This window comes from Pseudophryne corroboree, chromosome 1 (assembly GCF_028390025.1).
Source record: "Pseudophryne corroboree isolate aPseCor3 chromosome 1, aPseCor3.hap2, whole genome shotgun sequence".
Taxonomy (NCBI): Eukaryota; Metazoa; Chordata; class Amphibia; order Anura; family Myobatrachidae; genus Pseudophryne; species Pseudophryne corroboree.
The window spans coordinates 519,143,725-519,163,168 of record NC_086444.1 but is presented as its reverse complement, the minus strand read 5'-3'; the positions used below and the strand labels follow the sequence as shown (position 1 = coordinate 519,163,168).

At 45.6% G+C, this 19,444-nt stretch overlaps 1 protein-coding gene across 6 annotated transcripts in view; it reads right to left on the bottom strand.

The window, feature by feature from the left end:
- The window catches only part of SMARCA2 (SWI/SNF related, matrix associated, actin dependent regulator of chromatin, subfamily a, member 2), a 631,684-nt gene that overhangs the window by 359,402 nt on the left and 252,838 nt on the right, over nucleotides 1-19,444 (bottom strand). For all 6 annotated transcript variants that reach the window (XM_063913944.1, XM_063913943.1, XM_063913946.1 and 3 more), the window contains 3 exons: nucleotides 16,260-16,390; nucleotides 16,062-16,119; nucleotides 8,258-8,358 (listed from right to left, as the gene is read on the bottom strand). In XM_063913944.1, coding sequence (XP_063770014.1) covers nucleotides 8,258-8,358; nucleotides 16,062-16,119; nucleotides 16,260-16,390 — 290 coding nt within the window. The remainder of the gene's footprint in view (nucleotides 1-8,257; nucleotides 8,359-16,061; nucleotides 16,120-16,259; nucleotides 16,391-19,444) is intronic.

The window sequence follows — 19,444 nt, the reverse complement described above, 5'->3', positions numbered from 1 at the left end:
AGCACACACACAGGGAATGCTCTGATAGAGGACAGGACCCCACTAGCCCTTTGGGGAGACAGAGGGAGAGTTTGCCAGCACACACCAGAGCGCTATATATATACAGGGATAACCTTATATAAGTGTTTTTCCCCTTATAGCTGCTGTATAGTTAATACTGCGCCCAATTAGTGCCCCCCTCTCTTTTTTTAACCCTTTCTGTAGTGTAGTGACTGCAGGGGAGAGACAGGGAGCTTCCCTCCAACGGAGCTGTGAGGGAAAATGGCGCCAGTGTGCTGAGGAGATAGGCTCCGCCCCTTTTTCGATGACTTTTCTCCTGCTTTTTTATGGATTCTGGCAGGGGTTAAATGCATCCATATAGCCCAGGAGCTATATGTGATGCATTTTTTTGCCATCCAATGTGTTTTTATTGCGTCTCAGGGCGCCCCCCCCCAGCGCCCTGCACCCTCAGTGACCTAAGTGTGAAGTGTGCTGAGAGCAATGGCGCACAGCTGCAGTGCTGTGCGCTACCTTGTTGAAGACAGCACGTCTTCTGCCGCCGATTTTCCGGACCTCTTCTGCCTTCTGGCTCTGTAAGGGGGCCGGCGGCGCGGCTCTGGGACCCATCCAAGCTGGGCCTGTGATCGTCCCTCTGGAGCTAATGTCCAGTAGCCTAAGAAGCCCAATCCACTCTGCACGCAGGTGAGTTCGCTTCTTCTCCCCTTAGTCCCTCGATGCAGTGAGCCTGTTGCCAGCAGGTCTCACTGAAAATAAAAAACCTAATCTAAAACTTTCACTAAGAAGCTCAGGAGAGCCCCTAGTGTGCACCCTTCTCGTTCGGGCACAGAGATCTAACTGAGGCTTGGAGGAGGGTCATAGGGGGAGGAGCCAGTGCACACCAGATAGTCCTAAAGCTTTCTTTAGATGTGCCCAGTCTCCTGCGGAGCCGCTATTCCCCATGGTCCTTACGGAGTCCCCAGCATTCACTTAGGACGTTAGAGAAATATAGATATATGTTTATATATGCATTATTAGGATGTGTGTTTTATTGTGTATTAACATTATGTATATCCAGGAATGCTGAAATAATGGTATTCTTCTCATGTGCTGATCGCTCTGTTGATTAAGCTCTAGATTGGCCGTGACGAGTTGGTTTTCGATCCTCTCAAGGAGTCCGAATATTATTCTCTACCCGACGCGGAGAGAACATTACGGCAGTCAACTCCTGGTCGACGCAGAGCCAGGTCACAAAGGATCATACACAGGAAGCTAAGTGATATTTATTTCTATACTTTAACCTTATTTGTATTGTATGCACATGGGGGAGTGTTGTTTTCGGGTAAGCATCCGATAGAATTACCCTACTAAGAGAGGGTAAGCTTGCTTGTGTTGATTCTACTTTATAACATTGCAGCAGGCTGCCGCGTGACAGCAGGAGGTGTAGCCGGGAAAATGCTGAGGCTGTCTCCGAGAGATACTCGAGGGAGGTATACAGCTGTTTGGTGAGCCATCTGTTCAGTCACTCTCGGCGGATACAACTGGTAAGTCGTACTTCGTGGATCAGCCTCCGTCACAACGGTTGATGACGCATTCTTTTGTGGGATGCAGTCGTTTTAACCGGTTCGATACCGTTTCCTTTTTCCCTTTTCTGTGCAGACAGTGGAAGGTTGAAAGGTAAGAGTTCTGCAGCCTCGTTAGGTTAGCAGTAGTGGATATCGTTTTCTGTTTCCAACACATCCACCACTTGTCGCTGAGTCTATCTGGCTAGTTCCCACTCCGGTGAGCACTCGTCTACTAATTTTCAGTTAGTCCAGAAATAGACTAAGACTGGTGAGTTATTTATAGAATCCAAAAGGGGGAGCATTCTGCGTTACGGTTGTTCCCCTTACTGGTTTTTCTAATAGATCTTGCCGTTCCCCTCTGGAGGGGGAGGTAGTTCGCGGCGTCATACAGAGGTGCGACAGATTCAGGACATTGTCCGGTTGTCCCGGTATAAAGGTGCAAATCGTTGCTTCTCACTGACTGTTCTTCGACACAGGGATTGGCTGTTGTTCTGTCGACACAGTTGTCGGAGGTGGGTTTCAGAGTAGATACTGACCGGTTAATGTTCGATGTTTTTCCTGTGGAAAGAGGTCTGAGGGTCCAGAGTTGGATCAGCTTTGCTGGGACACTTCATCAATATGTTCTGTTACTAAAACAGATGGGTGCGGCCTGCGAGGCCTTTTTTTTGGTGAGCAGGTCTACTGCCAGAGTGGTTTTCAAGGGGCCAGTGGGACTTGTGGTCCGGGTCTCACCTGTACATGCACCGGAATATAATCCTAAAGGCCAGGACTTCACTCCTGTGGTGTCTGCTCGGTTCTCTCCTTTTAGAGGGATGAAGGTTTGAGATCCAGGTTTAGATCCTGGTGTCCGTGCATACAGATCTCCGAGGCTGGGGAGCAGTCCTTGCAAGGGACGTATTTCCAGAGGATAAGGTTACGTGGACAGCTTGTCTGCATTAAGCTTTCTTGGTTTAAGAGCTATTTTCGACGAACGTATTCGTGTTTGGCCCATGTTAGTTCTGCCTGACCATTTGTCAGCAGTGGCGTAAGTAGGCCTCTATGGCGGAGCAAGGAGCAAAGCGGAAATGTCAGAAGATGCACAGTTTTGCCGTGGGGCGAAACGTCTGGTAAGCACTGTATTAGCAGTTTCGTTCCGGAGGTGAAAGAAGGAGAAATAGACTTCCTCTGCTGACGCGATCTCCATCCGGGAGAAATTCAGTCTTCATCGAGAAGTTTTCACAGACGTGACAACTTTTTGTGGAGTGTCGCAATTGGTCATGTTGGTGTCTCGCTTCAACGGAAGGCCTCAGGGATATTGTTTCAGGTCAAGGGACACTCAAGCCATAGCAGTGGACACCCTCGTGACACCGTGGGTGTTTTTAGTCGGCCTATGTGGCCTCTCCTCTTTCATTGTTTCTGACGGTGTATCAAGATTTACCGCGACTGCGTGGCGGTGGAATGCCATATCCTAAGCAGGGAGGATGTTCCCAGGGAAGTCATTTCCTTGATTCTTCAGGCTAGGAAAGTAGTAACGGCAAGACCTTACCGCTGTAATTGACGTATCTCTGTGACTTGGTGTGAATCCAGGATGGTTCCTACGGAAAACTTTCAGCTAGGTCGTTCTTATCCATACTTTACAAGCTGGTGTGGATGCAGGCCTACAGTCAGGCTCCATTTCGGTGCAGTATGGACTTATTATTATTTTCTTTAAAAAAAATTCTCTCTTGGAAAGTGGTCATGCTATTGGCTTTGACGTCCGCATGGCGGGTGTCGGAGTGGTGGTTTTGTCTCACAAGAGCTTTGTTCGTTCTTCCATGTGGATGGAGAGGAATTGTGCACTCGGATTGTAGTTCTGCCAAAGAGTGGTTTCTGGGTTCGCAGAAAACAGTCTATTTTGATGCCGGTGGTTACTTAGGCATTAGCGGATTCAAAGTCTCTCGATCTTTCCGGGGATTTGTAGATTTAGGTCGCCAATTTGGTTCAGTTTGGAGAGACAGAGGCTCTGTTTGTCCGGTTTGCTCCGAGCATGATTGGGGAGTCTGTTTCAGGTTGAATCTATGATGCGATTTGGCATGTTTGTTCTACGGCTGGATTGCAGTTACCGAAGTCGGTGGAAGTTCATTCTAATGGAAAGATGGGCTCTTCTTGGGCGGATGGCCGAGGAGTCTCGGCGGTTCGACTTTGCCGAGCTGCTTATTAGACAGGTTCAAACGTTTTGTTATGCTCTACAAGTTTGATACCCTGATTTTTGGGGGACCTTTGTTTGCTCATTCGGTGCTGCAGAGTTGTCCGCACTCTCCCGCCCGTTTTGGAGCTTTGGTATAAACCCCATGGTCCTTTTGGAGTCCCCAGCATCCTCTAGGACGTATGAGAAAATAGGATTTTAGTACCTGCCGGTAAATCCTTTTCTCTTAGTCCGTAGAGGATGCTGGGTGCCCGTCCCAGTGCGTACAGTGTCTGCAGTTAGTGCTTTTGGTTACACCCTGGTGGTGTGTCTTCTCTGTCAGGCGGTTGCTACCGTTTTCCATGCCATGGCATGCGGGGTCTTATTTTTGCTTATGTGGACACACGGTTTGTGTTACATATTCTCTCAGCATGTGGCTGTGTTTCTTCATGCCGTTGGCTGGTATTCTACTGAATGCCACGTTCTACGGTGTGTTTGAGGTGTGAGCTGGTATAACACTCACGGTGTTTAACTTATAAATTCTTTCCTTGAAATGTCCATCTCTCCTGGGCACAGTTTTCTAACGGAGGTCTGGAGGAGGGGCATAGAGGGAGGAGCCAGTTCACACCCAGTTTGTCTTTATAGTGTGCCCAAGCTCCTGTGGATCCGTCTATACCCCATGGTCCTTTTGGAGTCCCCAGCATCCTCTACGGACTAAGAGAAAAGGATTTACCGGTAGGTACTAAAATCTTAGCAGAAGTGCGAACGAAAGGATCGCAGAGCGGCTACAAAAAAAAATTGTGCAGCTTCACAGTAGCTTCAGACCTACTCAGCGCTTGCGATCTCTTCAGACTGTTCAGTTCCTGTTTTGACGTCACGAACACGCCCTGCGTTCTCCCAGCCACGCCTGCGTTTTTCCTGGCACACCTGCGTTTTTCGAACACTCTCTGAAAACAGTCAGTTGACACCCAGAAACGGCCACTTCATGTCAATCACTCTGCGCCAGCAGTGCGACTGAAAAGCTTCGCTAGATCTTGTGTGAAACTACATCGGCCGTTGTGTAAGTACGTCGCGCATGCGCATTGCGCCGCATACACATGCGCAGAAGTGCAGTTTTGTTGGTCTCATCGCTGCACAGCAAATGATTGCAGCTAGCAAACAACTCGGAACAACTCGGAATGACCACCAATATTCTGATTAAGATGGATTCTGGAAACAACCTTGAACTATAACGAAAGGTTGGTACTTGGGACAGCTCTGTCCACAACAAACACAAGGTACATGGACCTACAAACAAGGCAGCCAATTAAGACATCAGTCTTGCAGAGGCAATGCCCAACAAAGAAAATTGAAGTAACGCCTGATCTGGCTCCCAGATGGGGATGAGCAGATAAGCATCCTTTATGTCCAGGGACACAAGAAACTATACAGACTCCAGTCCCGCAATCACAGAGTGCAGGGATTCCATATTAAACCGGTAGAACAGTTATAGAGATTTAACAATTTCGGATTCAAGTTAGGCCTGACGGTGCCACCCAGCTTCGGAACCACAAAAAGATTAGGGTGGAATCCCTGCTGTCGCTGATGCACCGGGACTAGGATCAACACGTCGGAGTCCAGAAGCTTCTTGATTGCCTGTTGAAGCAACTTCTGTCTCTGTACGGAGACAGCAAGACCTCTGGTGAAGAAGCGAACAGGAGGATAAGCCACAAAATTTATTTTGTAACCATGAGACACCAGATTGCAAATTTAAACTGCTGAACAGGTCTGGAACCAAGCCTCCCTAAAGCGTAAGAGGTGAGCACCCACAATGGAATCCACAGGTGGGACAGGAGCCTGTCATGCCAGTGGTTTGTCGGCAGGTATGGGGTCCTGTGGACGGGAAGAGGCAGGTTGACGACCCCTGGCTCTGTCTAGATGACCTGTTGAGGAGGTTCCTCTCAGTTGTCCTTGAAATGCAGGAAGGGCTCAAAATGAACAAAAGGAATCATCAGTATAAGGACAATGCAAAACAGGTGACGTAGAGAGCAAGTAGACAGACTTACCACTCGTTGCCTGGGAAATACATTTGCCCAGTTCTGAACCAAACAGAATATCCCCCATGAACGGCAGTGCCTCTACAGCCCTCTTGGATTCAGCGTCTGCTTGCCAGGACCTAGGCCAAAGGGCTTACCGAGCCGCTACTGCCGAAGCAGACATCCTAGAGCCTACGTGGCCAATGTCCCTGAAAGTGTCCGATAGATGGCAGACTCTCTAATATGCTCTGCTGGGACAACCAGGTCGGTCCTATGCACACCTGATTTTAGGCATTTGACTAACTCCTCATTTTTTATGTCAGATAAAATGATCAGGATGTGGCAGATTTCCCATTATATTAAACAAAGGCAAATTATGCACACATGTTCTAACGCCATTGTATTACAGTAACATCTAGTATAACTTAATGAAAAACTGAACTCTCTAATTACCAAACTGACATGAAGGATGTGGCCAAGAGAGATATAGAGTCCTAATGGACAGACAGAACTATGCAGGGCACTGATTATTATAAATTAATTGACAGAAGTAAAAGAAGAACTGAAGGCCTGTGATGAAAAGCATAGATTTGCGGCGTGGTGTTATCACTTCACAGATCATGACTTTTACAGCAACACACAAACCAAGAGTTGCTGTGTGCATCCTGAATATCTGAATATTGCAGTAGCCTGAAGAACACACAGTACACACACACAAAAAAAAAAACATTATACACACTGTTATTTTACAGCCTTATCCCAAAATGGAATAAAATAATTTTTTCCCTCAAAATTCTACACACAATACCCCATAATGACAACGTGAAAAAAAGTTTTTTTGCGATTTTTGCAAATTTATAAAAAATATAAAACTAACAAATCACATGTACATAAGTATTCGCAGCCTTTGCCATGAAGCTCAAAACTGAGCTCAGGTGCATCCTGTTTGCACTGATCACCCTAGAGATGTTCCTATAACTTAATTGGAGTCCACCTGTGGTAAATTCAGTTGATTGGACATGATTTAGAAAGGCATACACCTGTCTATATAAGGTCCCACACTTGACAGTGCATGTCTGAGCACAAGCCAAGTCAAAGGAATTGTCCGTGGACCTCCGAGACAGGATTGTCATGAGGCACAAATCTGGGGAAGGGTACAGAAAAATATCTGCTGCTTTGAAGGTCCCAATGAGCACATTGTCCTCCATCATCCGTAAATTGAAGAAGTTCGTAACCACCAGGGCTCTTCCTAGAGCTGGACGGCCGTCTAAACTGAGCGATCAGGGGAGAAATGCCCAAGTCAGGGAGGTGACCAAGAACTCAATGGTAACTCTGTCAGAGCTACAGCATTCCTCTGTGGAGAGATGAGAACCTTACAGAAGGACAACCATCTGTGCAGCAATCCCCAATCAGGCCTGTATGGTAGAGTGGCCAGACAGAAGACACTCCTTAGTAAAAAGCACATGGCAGCCCGCCTGGAGTTTGCCAAAATGCACCTGAAGGACTCTCAGACCATGAGAAACAAAATTCTCTGGTCTGATGATACAAAGATTGAACTCTTTGGCGTGAATGCCAGGCGTCATGTTTGGAGGAAACCAGGCACCAATCATCACCAGACCAATACCACAGTGAAGCATGGTGGTGGAAGCATCATGCTGTGGGGATGTTTTTCAGCGGCAGGAACTGGGAAACTAGTCAGGATAGAGGGAAAGATGAATGCAGCAATGTACAGAGACATCCTGGATGAAAACCTGCTCCAGAGCGATCTTGACCTCAGACTGGGGCGACGGTTCATCTTTCAGCAGGACAACGACCCTAAGCACACAGTCAAGATATCAAAGGAGTGGCTTCAGGACAACTCTGTGAATGTACTTGAGTGGCACAGCCAGAGCCCAGACTTGAATCCGATTGAACATCTCTGGAGAGATCGTAAAATGGCTGTGCACTGACGCTTCCCATCCAACCTGATTAAGCTTGAGAGGTGCTGCAAAGAGGAATGGTCAAAACTGGCCAAAGTTAGGTGTGCCAAGCTTGTGGCATCATATTCAAAAAGACTTGAGGCTGTAACTGCTGCCAAAAGTGCATCAACAAAGTATTGAGCAAAGGCTGTGAATACTTATGTACATGTGATTTTTTAGTTTATTTTTAATAAATTTGCAAAAATCGCGTTGTCATTAATTTAATTTTGGAATAAGGCTGTAACATAACTAAATGTGAAAAAAAGTGAAGCGCTGTGAATACTTTCCGGATGCGATGGACGAATAGACAGACAGACAGACTTTTTCAGATATAGGCCAGCCTTATCTTCACCATAATCACTTGGTGTGCCTTACGTCTGCAGAGAACTACAAAAAGTAATTTTGCTTGCTGCTTCATTTACATTAGCTCATGGGCTTTAAAATACAACTTCTAACAAACTTTGCAAATCTGCATAGTGTAACCTGTTCTCCTTTGGAGCTAATTTAGTACATAGTTCTTTAAATACAATGTAGCTTATTGCAAAATGGAACAGCTGGCACAGAGTATTAAGAATTCCCGAAGGAGAACTGAGGGCATACTCAATGATCTGCTTAGCACTGTGTTCTCCTGCGTCCTCAGTGTTCAGGTCTAAGCGTTTCTTTTCATCTGCTTCCAATCTGCTAGATTCATCATCCTCATCCTGGAGAAACAAAAAGTAAAAAAAAAAAAACATGGTTAGTGTGCCAAGCCTGTATGATCCTTATGTCTAGTACAGTGATGGCTAACCTTTACACTCCAGCTGTTGTTGAACTACACATCCCAGCATGCCCTGCATCAGTTTTAGCAAGGCCAAAATAGGATTTTGGTACTTACCAGGTAAATCCTTTTCTTTGAATCCATAGGGGGCACTGGAGTACTCTTGGGATATGGACGGGCTTCCGTAGGAACAGCACTGAATATTTAAATTTAGAACACTCCACCCCTCCATATCCCCGAGTACCTCTCAGTGTTTTTTACTGATCTGAACAGGAACTATAGAGAGGTTGACAATGGAGTATTACATATAACATAACGGACAATAACGAAGTTGACACATAACGTTACTGACAACTAAACAGTTGACACCCTAACCAGCACTTGTAATTTGAACCAGTCGGTGAAAGTGTGTTACCATAAGATCCTCAGAACTCACCACAACTAGGTAAAACTGCTCTGGGTGGGCGTCCAGTGCCCCCTATGGATTCAAAGAAAAGGATTTACCTGGTAAGTACCAAAATCCTATTTTCTTTATCATCCACTAGGGGTCACTGGAGTACTCTTGGGACGTACCAAAGCTTCCCCCGTGGGCGGGAGAGCTGTTTGGCACCTGTAACACTAGGCGGCCAAAGCTAGATGCTGATGCCGCAAACGTATCAAACTTGTAAAAGCGCACAAACGTGTGCACTGAAGACCATGTAGCCGCACGGCAAAGCTGCGTCGTAGAAGCTCCCCGACCAGCTGCCCATGAAGTTCCCACAGAACGTGTGGAATGAGCGGTTACTGACGTAGGCGGTTGTAGCCTAGCATGAAGGTAAGCCTGACGTATGGTCAGTTTTATCCATCTGGATAAGGTTTGTTTAGACGCTGGCCAACCCATCTTGGCAGCATCATAGAGAACGAACAAACAACGTATCCGTCTTACGAACTGAAGACGTTCGGGATACATAAACGCGTAATGCGCGTACCACATCCAGTGTTCCAGAATGTGCTGTTAACACAGGAACTACTATTGGTTGATTGATGTGAAAAGATGACACTACCTTTGGTAAGAAAGCGGGATTCGTCCGAAGTTCCGCTCTGTCATCATGAAACACCAAATACGGTGACTTGCATGACAAGGCACCCAAATCCGAAACACGCCTTGCCGAAGCTAAGGCTAGAAGAAAAATTGTTTTCCAAGTGAGAAATTTTATATCCACTTGCTGTAAGGGTTCAAAACATGATGACTGTAAGAACTCTAAAACCAGATTCAAGTCCCATGGCGCTGTAGGTGGAATGAATGGAGGCTGTACTCTGAGGACACCTTGGAGAAAAGTGCGTATAGACGGCAATAGAGCCAATCGTCTTTGAAAGTAAATTGACAAAGCAGATACCTGCACCTTTAGTGTAGATAAACGCAGGCCTCCATCTAACCCTGTTTGTAGAAACAACAAAAGGCGGCATAACTTGAAAGATGATGTCGGAAACTTCCGAGCTTCACACCAACCTATATAGGCACGCCATATTCTGTAATAATGAGCTGCCGTAACCGGCTTCCTAGCTCGTAACATGGTTGGTATAACCGAATCTGGAATGCCCTCTCTTCTTAAGAGGGCGGCCTCAACAGCCACCCCGTCAAACGCAGCCGCGCTAAATCGGGGTAAAGGAACGGACCCTGTTGTAACAGGTCTGGACGTAGTGGGAGCGGCCAAGGATCATCTGCGAGTAGTCCTCGGAGATCCGAGAACCAAGCTCTCCGAGGCCAATGAGGCGCCACTAGTATGACTGTGACCGACTCTCTTTTGATCAGTTTTAGCACCAGAGGGAGCAACGGAAACGGTGGAAACAGATACACAAGACTGTACGGCCACGCGACAGTGAGAGCGTCCACCGCCACTGCCTTTGGATCTCTTGTTCTGGACACATACTGGAACGTTTGGTGATTGTGTCGAGACGCCATCAGGTAAACCTGAGGATAACCCCATCGCTGAACCAACATGTGAAACACTTCTGGATTTAATGCCCATTCGCCTGGATGAAAATCCCGACGACTGAGATAATCCGCTTCCCAGTTGTCCACTCCCGGAATGAACACGGCCGACAATATCACCTGGTGGCATTCCGCCCAATTGAGGATTCGAGCTACTTCCCACATTGCCATGCGGCTTCTCGTTCCTCCTTGTTTGTTGATGTATGCGACCGCCGTCGCATTGTCTGTCTGCACTTGGACAGGCTGAGAGCGAAGCATGTGCACTGCTTGTCGTAGCGCATTGTAAATTGCGCGGAGTTCCAGGACATTTATAGACAGCAATTTTTCGTGATCCGCCCAGAGACCCTGGAGCTGACAATTTTGAATTACCGCTCCCCAACCTCTGAGACTGGCGTCCGTAGTTAGAATTATCCAATTCCAGCCTCCGAACCGTCTTCCTGTGGTTAAATTGTGTTCCTTGAGCCACCAGAGCAGAGATACTCTTGCCCTTGGCGACAACCTCACCCTGTGGTGAATCTGCAGATGCGAGCCCGACCACTGGGCGAGCACATTCAGTTGAAATGGACGAGAGTGAAATCTTCCGAACTGAAGCACCTCGAAAGCTGCCACCATTGTGCCTAAGAGGCGAATGCACAAGTGTACCGACACTGTGCGTGGCTTGAGCACTAATTGTACTAGATGGCGTAGAATTTGTACTTTCTGCTGTGGTAGGTAAATTCTTTGATTGACCGTATCGAGAATCATACCTAGGAACTGAAGGCGTTGAGACGGAATTAGATGTGATTTCTTGAAGTTGACAATCCAACCGTGATGAACCAGTACATCGTATGTTAACAGCGCATGTTGGAGAAGTATCTGTTGAGACGGAGCTTTGATGAGCAGATCGTCTAAATATGGAACTATTGTCACTCCCAGGGATCTGAGATGAGCTATCATGACAGACATCACTTTGGTGAATACCCGAGGCGCTGATGACAGGCCAAACGGTAGAGCCTGAAACTGGTAATGGTTCTGGCGTATTGCAAACCGTAAGAATTTCTGATGAGGCTGCCAAATTGGAATGTGTAAGTACGCATCCTTGAGGTCTAGCGCAATCATAAATTCCTTTGGCTCTAAACCCGCAATCACCGAACGCAGAGACTCCATCTTGAATCTGTAGTAAGTTACGTACTGATTGAGACCCTTTAAGTTCAATATTGGTCTGACTGAGCCATCCGGCTTCGGTACCACAAACAGACTTGAATAATAACCCTGACCCTGTTGGTGTACAGGGACCGGAATCAAAACTGCCGAATCCAGTAGGGACTGAATGGCAATTTGCAGAACCCTCCTCTTGTCGTCCGACAGAGGCAATCCTGTCTTGAAAAACCGCAGAGGCGGAAGACAGTCGAACTCTATTTTGTAACCTTTTAACACTAAATTGCGGATCCACCCATCCGCGGATGTGTGGAACCACGCCAAATGGAACGTCTGAAGGCGTGCTCCCACAATCGGAGAACCGAGATGGGCTGGTAGCCCGTCATGCCACTGGCTTGTCGGTAACCTTAGCGTCCTGGCGAGTTGTGTTGGTTTGTTGGAAACCACGTCCGCGACCACGTCTGGCAGGCGTGGCTGATCCTCTGCCACGTCCTCGAAAGGGCTGAGGTCTAAAGGATTTGAACGAAGGTCCAGCGTACCTTCTTCTTGATACCGGTGGAGGCAATGGTAAGAAAACAGACTTACCTCCTGTAGCCTCAGCAATCCATGCGTCCAATTCAGGACCAAACAACTTCTTGCCATCGTAAGGCAACGCCTCTATACCTCGTTTGACCTCTGCCTTCGCATGATAAGCACGCAGCCAGAGTGCTCTTCGTGCCGTAACTAGCGACGATGAAATACGAGAAGTGAGCTGACAGACGTCAGTAGACGCTGTACAGAGATACTCTACAGCCTCAATCATTTGATTTACAAGAATTATCAGGTTTTCGTCCTGTAAAGCAGATTTGAGTTCTGTAAGCCATATTATGAGTGCCTTAGTGACCCAAATGCCAACCAATCCAGGTCTTAGCATCACACCTGCTGCTACATACATGGATTTTAGCATAGTTTCTATCTTGCGATCTGAAGGGTCTTTAAGCGTAGTAGCTGCTGGCACTGGTATGGTTAATTTCTTGGTAAGCTTTGACACTGAAGAATCAACTATTGGTGGATTCTCCCATGTACATGTTACCGAGTCTGGAAACGGGTAACTAGACTTAAATCTGCGAGGTATAGAAAACCGTTTATCTGGATTCTGTCGTGTTTCTACTAACATCTGATTAAGAGATTCCGACACAGGAAAACTTATTGGAGTTTTTTGTCGTTTAGTAAATACGACCTGATCATTTGTGAGAGGCTCCTCAGTTTCAGTAAACTTCAGAGACTGACGTACCGCTCTGATGAGATCATCAATGCCGGAACTGTTAAAATCCTCGTCATCTGACTCCACTTCGCCCTCCTCACCCTCATCTTGTTCCGTGAGGTCTGGCATGGAATCGTCAGAATGCAACATAGCAGACACTGGAAAATCATAAGACATATGAAATGTATCCCTTTTACCCAAAATGGATTTGGACCTTACGCAAGGCTGAGACGCCTCCGGTAGTTCTGGCGGTCTCACCTTAGACTCAGATCTTGCCGTTTCCCGCTCCTGACGAGCGGCGGTCAATTCTGATTGTAACCTATCTAGTACATTTACTAACATACCCCACGGAGGGTCCGGTGAGGACATTGGTTGTAAAACAGGAGCAGAAATTGTATTCTGAACCGAACTCACAAAACATACTGTACATGTGGTAGATCCATCCGGTAACACACTGTTACAGACTTTGCAATTATGCTTTTTAGTTTTTGCTGGTGCCTTACTCATTATGACGACAGACAATACAATACACAAAAAACAGACACTTGCACGACTCAGTAAAATAGCAGTAAGGTGTCTCTGTATATATATCTGGCGAAGTGCAGCACACGTGGCCAGTACTATGAAATGTGATCCCAAATTCCCACTAACACCCCTGCGCCTCCGGTGGAGTAGAGATGTAGGACAGGAACGTTCTGGAATCACAGCAGGAAGACACAGGAAGCATGGTTAAAATGGCCCCCATGCTTATACATATAATCACAGTGCAGTTTTATACTGATATTATTAACAGCCTGTGTAATCATTATAAAACAGCCTCCCTGCCAGTATAAACATCATTATATAGTTATATGTGTCTATACTATCAACAGCCTGTTGCTGCTGTCCTTTCCCCCCCCCTCGCCTCTGCTCCATAGCGTGCAGTGCGGGCAGCGGGCACCCCGGGAACTGGGAGCGCGTGTCAGCGCTATGAGACACGGGCAGCAGCGTTCAAGCGGCGGCCTGAAGTGCAGGAGAAGCGGCGGGCGGACCCGTTGAGAGACACGGGTATCCTTTTTGCCCTGTAAGAAGCGCCGGAGCAGCGGGAGAAGCGGCGGCCGGACCCGACTTCAGAGACGCGGGAGCAGTGTAGGACAGCGGGCGCTATGTTACCCGGCGGCCGGAGCAGCTGCGGCGGGCGGCAGACAGCCGAAAGACACCAGCGCCTTTCCCACACCTCGGGGCGGCCGCGGAAGCTGACCGCCCCGTTCTCCCCCCTCACATACCTGCAATAGTTATGGAAACGTCTGTGAAGAGGCTCCGACGGGGCTTCTTAGTAAGAGCCGGCCAGCCTGCAGGAAGTGTGTGTGGCTGTGAGGGAGCTCTTTCAGAGAGGCCCGACACGCCCCTGCTGCTATCAGCAGCTGCACTATCCCTGACCCTGCCTTTTGGAAGGGGGAAAGGGATGTGTAAAATAGAAAAAAAAAAAAAAAGAATAATAAAAATTCAAAATAATTGTGACCTGAGCCACATAGCTGTTACTACTTCGAGCACAGAAAAAACACTGAGAGGTACTCGGGGATATGGAGGGGTGGAGTGTTCTAAATTTAAATATTCAGTGCTGTTCCTACGGAAGCCCGTCCATATCCCAAGAGTACTCCAGTGACCCCTAGTGGATGATAAAGAAATAGCAAACCTGTAGCAGGGCATGCTGGGATGTGTAGTTCAACAACAGCTGGAGTGTCAAGGTTAGCCATCACTGGTCTAATACATTAACCTTTTGAAAAGAAAGAAGCACAACTACTAAAAAACAAAATGACCTGCACCAATTTCTTAAATAGAAACTAGACATACATTAAATAATGCTGTATCATCGAATGTCAATGGTTTTCAGCCATCATTAGAAACCCATCGATGGTGGAGTGGTGCACATGCGCAGACCTCAGACCATGGCAGTTAATGTTTTCACTCAACATCAGATGCGGCCATCAATGGAAAAAACGCACTTGTAATTGGTCACAGAACATTGATGGTTGTAAACCATTGATGGTCGATGACCATCCCTAATACATGTACTGAACTGTATATATAAATAAAGTAATATGGAGTTCCACAGAGAAGTACACTAATGACCTCATTCAGAGTTGGAAGCAATTTGCAAACGTAAAATGCGCTCCAGGAAAAAAAGAATCCAATGGACTCTGCATAGATGGCAAATCCGCCTTCCTCCCCCTGTGAATACAACACGAGTGCGCCGGGAATATGACATTAGGTGTCTCTTCCCTGTTAGCACAGAAGATGGGCTATAACATTGTACATAATTTATACATATTACATGGCTGGAAAATGCTGGTACGTACCAAAGATGCACAGAATTAGACACTCGAACAAGATGCAAATATAAAATTTTAACTAATTTATCGGCTTCCTTTCATTTCCCAAAACAGAGTAGGAATCTTGATTTCATTTTTAAAAATGAAAGGTCAATATGCTGCTATTAGATCAAACCCAATGACTGCTTAACTGAGAACGTCTTAAAACAGCATTCATCATCAGCAGCAGCTCACAAATCACGCCATGGTCAAGTAACAGCAAGTCACGCTTTCCAAACAGGCATGTTTGTGCATTTTAGGTGGCCATCTTGGGATACACTTTCCATCAAAATGTCCCTATTGTACTTACCCAAAAGGACCCCTCCAAGCCCCATCCCAGCTCCCATGCTACAGGCAGCAATAAGGGCAAAAGCTGGCAAGTCACCAGGGTAAAAGAGGCACACTGATGCACATATACAATTATAAAAAAATAAACGAGTTGCGGTTAAGCTGCACTTGTGTTTACCTCAATTTTGAATGAGTTCCTATGTAAGTACAGTACAAGGCACACTATGCTCCAGGGAGGCTCTGGGACACACTAAGAAACATGTTTCGTCTCCATACATTTCCAGGTGGCAGCATTATCATATTTTAGCAGCACAAAATCACAGCTGTGACTGCATTAGCGTACATCTCTGAATCAGGCCCATGGTACAAGCAAGTACAAAGCACAAGGTTTTGTCTACTGTACACTATAATTAGTGTTATCTATCAATTCCATATGTATGAGCCTTATTAACAAACTATGCCAACTGGAAACTCTTACTACACATAAAGTGGTGAAACGCATCATGCTTGTCACGCAGTTTCATTTTGCTACATTTTTCACGTGAGCCCCAAACATATCTACTTTTACACAACATGTAAACATATGGGCTAAAGGATTTTGTATAAATGAAGAAAATGAAAAGCTCACAAGTAGTCTTTTTATAGGAAACACATACCTCCTCTTCATACTCCGAGCTACTTCCTTCACTGTCAGATCTAGGCGCTACTTCATATCTTAGGAGGGGGAGAGAAAAACAGAATCGTTAACACAATCATGATCCTTATGCATGTTATTTCTATTATGTACCTCACAAGGCTAAATGGTAGAGAGGCACAGAAAGCATGCAGCAAACACTTGGGAGGCTGGAACTCACCCCGGGTTCATCTCCAGCCATGTCTCAAGCTGGCTGGCCTTTGGTGCCTCTGGAGCAAGCAGTACTTTCCCTGTTTCAGTGTGAATAACCTTTACGGGGAGGTCGCTCATCTGGCTGCTCTCATCTATAAGCTAAGGGAAACAAATCAAAATACGACCTTATATTAACGTAAGCAGCATTTATATTATGCCCAGTGAAAACACCTAAAGAAATCTTTTATGCTATATAGATTCACTTCTGAAAAAAAGTTAAATTAAATTAAGGGTATACATTTTTTTTCTACAGTTGTTACATTAAAACATTAGGCAAAATATTGAGGTATAGAAGCTGAACTGGAGCTAGGGAACTTTGAATTTCGCTCCACAAGTTCCAGCTCATCCCCCTCTATAACCCCATAGGCTGTTGGTATCTTCAGTAAATAAAATATTTTTATTTTTTATCAGAGTCCCAAGGCCAGAGCAGGAGAAATCAAATAAGAAAAAGGAGAAAGGTTCTCCAACAATATGAAACAAGAACCCAAATAAGGGTAATAAGAAATCACAAAGAACAAGAGCGGAAATGGTGGTTAACTAGTGTTACCCAACAGACTGAGAAAAGTATCCAAATTAACAAATATATTTTTTATTATTTTATCCATGTGGGGGGCACTAGAAAAACTGTGGACTTTCCAATGCGGTCACTATATGTCACAAATGCTCAAAAGTATTACATTCAAAAATGTTATTGTTGGAGCAAAAATTGTGAAGCTGTCAAGCTGCAAACTGATCTGTAAGAATATGCCTTCACATTTTTGGGAAGTGACTTACCGATAACCCAATGTAAACCTAACAAGTTACCAAAGTAATCCACTCCTAATCGTTTGTTTTGATGCTGGATTACCTCTCATGTGGGCAACATGGGAGGGTAAAAAAAAGGTCAAATGTCCTGAATACTTCACGAATCCTAACACAGGGCTTGAATTTTTTTCCTAAAATGTAGGAGCCAGGATGAAAGAGTAGAATCCAGACCACTGTGCCCAAAAACTCCCCCCCCCCCCCCCCTCAAATAACTGAAACTGGTCCCCCGAGTCAAACCAGCCCTCCACAGACACGTTGCTGTGCTGCTCCCAGTCTCCCCCTCCCCCGTAACCACAGTTATGAGAAGCTAATCCTGCCCTGGGCAACCAACCCCCATGGCCACACAACTAACCCCTCCGCTTCCACTCCTGGGCAGTCAATCCCATCCAACCTGTGGCCACAGCAGTCAGCGCCGGCCGTGACAGACAGGCACAGCAGTCAGCGCCGGCCGTGACAGACAGGCACAGCAGTCAGCGCAGACAAGTATCTACTTCCTCCCTCCCTGCATAATCTGATAGCCAGGCAGCAAAATCTATGGGCCATAGCAACCGGGCCCCTGGTATTCGTCAAGCCCTGTCCTAACAACATAAGTCATCAAACCATAGAGGATAAAGAGAGCCCTCTTTTGGAGATATTTGTTGCGCTAAATCCAGAATCACAATGTGTTGATTAAGGTGGCACAGCAGTGGCCTGTGGGGATACAGGAGGGGAAACCCCTAATAAATCACAATAAAACACAGTAAGTTGCTGTGTATCTGGGTAAAAAAAAAGAAGGTGTGCATAAACAGGTGACACAATGGGGTAAATTCAAATGTGGTGTGAGTAACTATTGCTGCTGCTTCCTTGGAATGTGCAAAGTACCAAACATCATATCAGCAGAGCTGGCATGAGAAAGTAGGGATCATTCCCCAGCCGCATTATGCCTCACTTGTATGGCAACATACTTTCACATAAGTGTATACTCTGTATTTTACAATTATATTTCCACAATTCTTATTATTACAATTATGATTTAACATACTTACTGTTACCTAACATCTATCGCCATGGGGCAGTAAGCAGGGATAGACACCCTAGTTGTGCATAATTTAACATGTATTAGAGGGACTTATTTTAAGGTATCTCAGTCTTTCTACTAACTTAATGATTGGCAACATTCGTTTGTATGTGCCTGCGTTACAATTTAAGACATACCTGTAGCTAGCAGGGTGAAAGCACCAACTTTGAGCTCAATATAAATGTGACTGATTCAGAGGGGTTCCTGCTCTTTTATAAATCTATGATTGCTAACAATTGTTGCAAGTGCCTGTGCTACAATTTGAAACAGAGTGGCAGGCTAACCACAGGACTCAGGATTTGTTTCATATAGATTTTTTCAGGACATATTCAAAAAGCATCTCTCTAAACACTGGTTTAGTAGAGACACCCTTTGAATTATCTGAAATGTTGGTATTATTGGACCCCTTTTCTGATTTACTGTATGTATGAGGGTCTCTCTTCCCATCACAATCCTTTTTAGGGTTAGGACGATACATGGGAACGCATAAATAAAGCGCCTTGAGTCCTATTGGAGAAAAAGCAATATAAATAAAATTATTATTATTATAAATAAAAGGGGTAAACATGATTACATGAACCTAACATACTGCACAAAGCTTCCCGACATTGCCAATCCGACTTTTTTTAAAGTCAAATTGACATTGTCAGAAACGGCGCTAAAACCTGTCGGATTTGACCGCGCTTCCGACAAAACATGTGGATCAGTGGCTATTCCGCCGATCCACGTGTTTTCCGACAAGTCTGAATTGCCAACTTGTCGAAAAAAACAGCAGGTGGATTGAATAGGTTGGAACAGTTTCCGACCAAAAAAAAGTCAGAAACTGCCGTCTTTCCGACAAGACGGCAGTTCCGACTACAATTGAATACCCTCCTATGTGTTTATTAGTGTGTTTACTTTGTTTCCCTTTGGTGGCTTAGTGTTGAAAACCCTTTCTCTTCTCTGTGCTGCACTGGGTGCATCAGGGAAAATTCTACATTACCATAGTACTTGATATCTCAAATTTTCTTCTCTCCAGCTGAAGTAAGGTGCCACCCTCTCTCATTCCCCCCAATACCAGTCTCGGCACGTCGGTAGAAAAGCAGAAGGGTAGGAATAGCACAACTTTAGCCTCTAATTAAAACCTATGTCAATAAATAAATAAATGTTTACCTGAATTGAATGACACTGATGCCCCGTGCCTCCTTTTGAAACACAAAGTGACCAGATGATTTAAATCCTCTGTATACCCTAACTGGGTTACTCATAGGTAAACGACGGTCACTTTCATACATTTTTTTTTGTATCAGAAT